At 39.0% G+C, this 7,086-nt stretch overlaps 1 protein-coding gene across 1 annotated transcript in view; it reads left to right on the top strand.

The window, feature by feature from the left end:
- Nucleotides 1-108: 108 nt before the first annotated feature.
- The window catches only part of LOC121380689 (mitochondrial inner membrane protease subunit 1-like), a 9,164-nt gene continuing 2,186 nt past the window's right edge, over nt 109-7,086 (top strand). Inside the window, exons 1-3 of the mRNA XM_041509635.1 lie at nt 109-190; nt 3,121-3,319; nt 5,096-5,184. Coding sequence (XP_041365569.1) covers nt 3,203-3,319; nt 5,096-5,184 — 206 coding nt within the window. The 5' untranslated portion in view covers nt 109-190; nt 3,121-3,202. The remainder of the gene's footprint in view (nt 191-3,120; nt 3,320-5,095; nt 5,185-7,086) is intronic.

The following is a 7,086-nucleotide window of genomic DNA, read 5'->3' as shown; positions in this document are numbered from 1 at the left end:
TCACCCTGCAAGCATTAAACGGTTTAACCAATCACTTACGGGGTTCGCAACCACGTGACTGTGATAAACCAATCGGACCGATGTCAACGTGGCCGGGCTATAAACAGAACCAATCGCAAAGCGAAAGGAAGTAGAATGAACAGCGTGGCAAGTTCGGCTTGTAGCTGTCAAATTACATCCACGTGGAAAGGTATTTTAAGTGCGATTAGTCCGATTCGTCTATCGACAGACCGAATACATATCGGACTTGAGTGCGATATACAGCACAATAACATCAAAGCAATATCATTTGTGATAATTAATTAATCCCAAATTGGTTTTAAAAAGAAATAGCCTAACCTTGAGTTGAGATCAACGTTTGACATTGACAATCACAACTTTTTCTGTTTTTGTTACTATTTTTCTCCTCTTTGTACAAGAACCGCTGATTTCTTTTGTCTCGAACAGAAACTCACCCGTATTACAGCGATGTTTGAGTAAATAGGTATTCAATTCGTTACAATTTAGGTTTGTATTATAATTAAACATATCAACAAGTGGGGCGTTCATGGGGGTGGGGGTCACTTTCTCCACCCTTTCAAAGATATCGAAAAGTTTTTTTTTATAGTTTTACGGGTGAAGACCGCCAATTATTGTCCCCCCCCCCCCGCAACAAATTCTGCTGTATCCCCCCTCCCCAAGTTACAGGGCTCGAACCCAAGAACTTGTTGCGGGTGGTGGGGGGGGGTGGTGGTGGGGGGTGTGTTTGGATGGACAAAAACACACACTACCCACCACCCCTGGCTCAAGCAATATTTTTTTTTTTTTTTAATATTATATTTTCTGGGGAAGCATGACTTGGTCCCCTATAAATTTTTCTCACAAGTCTAAACCCCCCAGCTTATATTCCATCAAGACTTTTTGAAAGCTTTTTGTCATACATCTAGGCAAAATGTTCAACTAGGGAGATTTTGAGAGAGAGACAGAGAGAGAGACACACAGACAGACAGAGAGAGAGCGAGACTGGCAGAGAGACAGACTGAGAGAGAGAGAGAGTATCTTTAACATGCCCATATACCACTAAGGTTTCAGGCATGTCTGTCACAGACCAAGTCTCCGGATAGCCAGTGACCTGGTCCGGGACAGAAGGCAATTTTGAACCTTAGGAAGGTGCCAAAACGGGGGGGGGGGGGGGGGCACACATACACAGACACACACACACACACACATATATATAAATACATGTAAAATATATATTAAAACCATCGCCAGTGAATTGACAGCAATAATTTTTATCCAGCAGCAAAAGCTGCCACGGCTTTAGATAGACCAAAGTCAAGGTGATAAATGTTGTGCTCAAATTAAGTCCAACATGCTGACCTTAAAACCACAGAAATGAAATAACTTGAAATGAATTTCTGAACATCCACCACCCTTCAACAACTAGTTACAACATCTCACTAAAAAGACCTTGTTGTGCTCAGAACAGACCGCAACAAAAACAAACAAACTTGTGGTGCCCATGTTAGTGAGATTTGAGCCATTGTTAAGTTCGAGTCCTGATGTTATTTTAGACTAGGTAATGCTTTATTGTCATCACCTTGGATACATCAGTTATTAAGTAATTTATTGTAGTCAGGCACAGCAGAGCATGGGGACTGGGGGGCTCTCCCCCCCCCCCCCCCCCCCCCAGTAATTCTGAATCATAAATATTATTGGTAGTAAAGCACCCTAAAATCTTGCTCACCCTGACCACAAACAAATCAGTCGATTGCTAAATTCCCACGCAGGGCTCATCCTGACCACAGACAAATCGGTTGATTGCTAAATTCCCACGCAGGGCTCACCCTGACCACAAACAAATCAGTTGATTGCTAAATTCCCATGCAGGGCTCACCCTGACCACAAACAAATCGGTTGATTGCTAAATTCCCATGCAGGGCTCACCCTGACCACAAACAAATCAGTCAATTGCTAAATTCCCACGCAGGGCTCACCCTGACCACAAACAAATCCCTTGATTGCTAAATTCCCACGCAGGGCTCACCCTGACCACAAACAAATCAGTCAATTGCTAAATTCCCACGCAGGGCTCACCCTGACCACAAACAAATCACTTGATTGCTAAATTCCCACGCAGGGCTCACCCTGACCACAAACAAATCAGTCAATTGCTAAATTCCCACGCAGAGCTTACCCTGACCATAAACAAATCAGTTGATTGCTAATTTCTATACAAAATGGATACCGGTACATCATTTAGTGTTTAGCTAATAATATTTTGCTTTAATTAGCCAATTAAAACAAAAAAAAATTGAAAATACTCTTCATGTCTGAAAATTGTCTAAATAAAAGTTATTTTCAGGGTGATCCCTGGCAGCCTGCTATATTATAACATATATTTATCCTATAACTTACCCATGATATCCATGTGATAAACCCATGTGATAATTTACTTTATTAACCTGGTTAATTTGCAAGGTTTCTAGGTAATGTGTTGCTGTGCATGGGTCATTTGCTTACAAGCCAACAAGACCCGTGTACCTGAGCATAACGTTTTCAAAGATTTGTTTAAAATGCGTGACGTCAAACTAATCTGTGCTAATCGTGATGATGTCATATTATTGATGGCGGCAACTTTAGTAATGTGATTTACTAAACAATTAATTAAAATGTTATTTTAGAAGTGTTAAAGGATAAATAGAATTCACTACTCATGTTTTTTAATATGTAAAATATCAACCTCGTCTAGTTAATCAGTATTTGTCTCAGCAGAGCCTCGACAAATACCATTTAACACAGACTCTGTTGATATATTCCATATTAAAAAATACTCGTGACGAATCCTCTATTTATTATAATAATAATAATAATAATATTTATTTAAAGAAGGTTACACAAATAGTAGTACACTAATCTCCCTTGTGGCCTTCTGTCTATTAAGTATTAAACATTATTACTCAACATATAATGAAATCAACAATGTAATAACAAAACACAACATAATTATTCTTCATTAAATGTATCGAAACTATACGGTAAATACCCATGATGCATACATAATTCATACAATTTTGTTTACATATGACCTAATAGTATTTGTATTTAATTTGTTAACAAAGTATGGTTTCTGTGTTTCAGGTATCTTCATCCATCATGCCGTGTGTGTTTCAGGTATCTTCATCCATCATGCCGTGTGTGTTTCTCTAGTGATGTTGGGAAGATGACTGTCTCAATGTTTGGCAGGATCTTGTCAAAGACGGGAGGAATTTTAATTAGCATTCTGCAGTATGGATGTATCGCGCACTGTTCACTGGAATTTGTCGTAGACTTTGTGTCTGTAAGTACAACATTGTTTAGATTTAATTTAATTTTTTTCTGACTTACAGATGTATAAAAGTCACAAATTGTATAAAATTTCATATAAGTGAAGCACTTTAAAGGAAGGGGTAATTAAGGCATTTGGCCTGGTATGCATATTCAACGATATATAACGCACATTATTGTGTAATATCAACAAGTATAATCGTGTAGTTAATTAATAAAACGCTTAAATGTGACTGCTATTATATATAACGGGTGCAGCCATTTTGTACCATCCCACTGAATACGCCCTCTGGCGAGCTGGTGATTACGTAATACCTAACATGTCACGTCAGGAATTAGTCTTCGAACTGAAGAAACAAAAAATACCTGCTTTTTTGCAGATGCATCGCAATGTTCTGTAATAATATCCATCCCAGTAAGCCGGCAACATAATATAGTTATTTCAACACTTTGACAATGGTGGATTATTTTGTATTGAAAAATAATATATACTTGTTTTGTACATAAGTTAACCCACATACTGAAATAATAATCGGAGTGTGTTCTTGGTTAATTGGTCTTTTCTTTCTGTGGCCTTTTGCCTGTGGTTCCTGATTGGTAGGTGTATATTTAGACGGTCCCCAGACACTGTGTCTAGACACACTAAAAAGACGTGCCTCTTTTATTAAGATCACAAGGTATTGTGTGATAACCTCAAATCGTAATGGACCTTACCAGCCGTCCTGCTGCTTTATTACTGTAAGTAATTCTGTAAAACACTTGATTAGGTAGACTTTCCCATCTAAAATCACAAAACTGACCAATTATGTAGTCCCAAAGAAAAGAAAATTATCACTTGGGTATCGTGAGTGGTCGTTTTTGTTCGAATGTACCCTACCAATAGGCCTAATAGTAATAATAAGCATTTTTGCTTTGAATTTTTTTAAAAGAGAAAAATACTATAACTCCATTTCATTCTATTGATGCAAATTGAAATATTTTTAGTTAAATAGTTTATTATACTATCAAGTCATTTATGTTGTTTTACAAGTCAGGTTGATGAAAGCGAAGCGCCTTGTCGTAAGTTAGAGCGTTTGTTTACACTGTGCTTAAGAGAGGTTGGACGGAGCTGACATCACTTCGCCCCAAGCTATACCACCGGACGTCACAAAAATGAAACAAAATGGCTGCCCCCAGTTAGAAGGAATAATCATGTTTTTTTTATTAATTCTAAAATTACGCGTTTTTCATTTGTTAAAGTGTCAGTATGTGTTGGTGGTTCGGGTATGCATCTTTCCAACACATAAGGCTCTTATTTGAGTTTACCCTCCCTTTAAATAATATATACTAAAGTTTTGTAGTTACCCATCGATAAATTCACACAAAAAATTCTTATTATTACACCTTTAAGATGTGTGTTTAATGGAGACATGCCAAAAAGAATTTGGTAGGGTGGTCAGCTTTAATTTTATTTATTTTTTTATTTTATTTATTTTTTATTATTTTATTATTTTTATTGTTTCATTTTTTTTTACTACATTCACCCATATAGGAAGGATTGTGTCATCAGAAACACATTTTTTTTACAGCTTTACCAAATGGCTGATCATTAATAAATCAATGTGCTCTAGTGGTCTTGTTAAACAAAACAAAATTTAACATTTTAAAAAATAGGTGAATGCATGTCATCTGATTCTGTTAAAAATGTAATTTAATTTTAAAACTTGAATTCTCTCATTCAAAACTTGCAATTGCTTTATGTTTGAACAAGAATGCATTTGATTGTTTGACAAATATTAAAATATTCCAGTGCAAGGGTCCATCCATGGAGCCCACAATTCACAGCAGTGACATCGTGCTGACGGAACACATCAGTGTGACGAGACAGACCATACAGATGTAAGTTAACCCTAACTGTACTGACGGAACACATCAGTGTGACGAGACATACCATCCAGATGTAAGTTAACCCTAACTGTACTGACGGAACACATCAGTGTGACGAGACAGACCATCCAGATGTAAGTTAACCCTAACTGTACTGACGGAACACATCAGTGTGACGAGACAGACCATCCAGATGTAAGTTAACCCTAACTGTACTGACGGAACACATCAGTGTGATGAGACAGACCATACAGATGTAAGTTAACCCTAACTGTACTGACGGAACACATCAGTGTGACGAGACAGACCATCCAGATGTAAGTTAACCCATACTGTACTGACGGAACACATCAGTGTGACGAGACAGACCATCCAGATGTAAGTTAACCCTAACTGTGTCAACACATCAGTGTGACGAGACAGACCATACAGATGTAGGTTAACCCTAACTGTGTCAACACATCAGTGTGACGAGACAGTCCATACAGATGTAAGTTAACCCTAACTGTATTGACGGAACACATCAGTGTGACGAGACAGACCATACAGATGTAAGTTAACCCTAACTGTACTGACGGAACACAGCAGTGTGACGAGACATACCATCCAGATGTAAGTTAACCCTAACTGTACTGACGGAACACATCAGTGTGACGAGACAGACCATCCAGATGTAAGTTAACCCTAACTGTACTGACGGAACACATCAGTGTGACGAGACAGACCATCCAGATGTAAGTTAACCCTAACTGTACTGATGGAACACATCAGTGTGACGAGACAGACCATCCAGATGTAAGTTAACCCTAACTGTACTGACGGAACACATCAGTGTGACGAGACAGACCATCCAGATGTAAGTTAACCCATACTGTACTGACGGAACACATCAGTGTGACGAGACAGACCATCCAGATGTAAGTTAACCCTAACTGTGTCAACACATCAGTGTGACGAGACAGACCATACAGATGTAGGTTAACCCTAACTGTGTCAACACATCAGTGTGACGAGACAGTCCATACAGATGTAAGTTAACCCTAACTGTATTGACGGAACACATCAGTGTGACGAGACAGACCATACAGATGTAAGTTAACCCTAACTGTACTGACGGAACACATCAGTGTCACGAGACAGACCATCCAGATGTAAGTTAACCCTAACTGTATTGACAACACATCAGTGTGACGAGACAGACCATCCAGATGTAAGTTAACCCTAACTGTGTCAACACATCAGTGTGACGAGACAGACCATACAGATGTAAGTTAACCCTAACTATACTGACGGAACACATCAGTGTCACGAGACAGACCATACAGATGTAAGTTAACCCTAACTATACTGACGGAACACATCAGTGTCACGAGACAGACCATACAGATGTAAGTTAACCCTAACTGTACTGACGGAACACATCAGTGTGATGAGACAGACCATCCAGATGTAAGTTAACCCTAACTGTACTGACGGAACACATCAGTGTGACGAGACAGACCATCCAGATGTAAGTTAACCCATACTGTACTGACGGAACACATCAGTGTGACGAGACAGACCATCCAGATGTAAGTTAACCCTAACTGTGTCAACACATCAGTGTGACGAGACAGACCATACAGATGTAGGTTAACCCTAACTGTGTCAACACATCAGTGTGACGAGACAGTCCATACAGATGTAAGTTAACCCTAACTGTATTGACGGAACACATCAGTGTGACGAGACAGACCATACAGATGTAAGTTAACCCTAACTGTACTGACGGAACACATCAGTGTCACGAGACAGACCATCCAGATGTAAGTTAACCCTAACTGTATTGACAACACATCAGTGTGACGAGACAGACCATCCAGATGTAAGTTAACCCTAACTGTGTCAACACATCAGTGTGACGAGACAGACCAT

The sequence above is a fragment of the Gigantopelta aegis genome, chromosome 9 (assembly GCF_016097555.1).
Source record: "Gigantopelta aegis isolate Gae_Host chromosome 9, Gae_host_genome, whole genome shotgun sequence".
Taxonomy (NCBI): Eukaryota; Metazoa; Mollusca; class Gastropoda; order Neomphalida; family Peltospiridae; genus Gigantopelta; species Gigantopelta aegis.
This window is presented reverse-complemented; position numbering and strand designations above follow the sequence as displayed.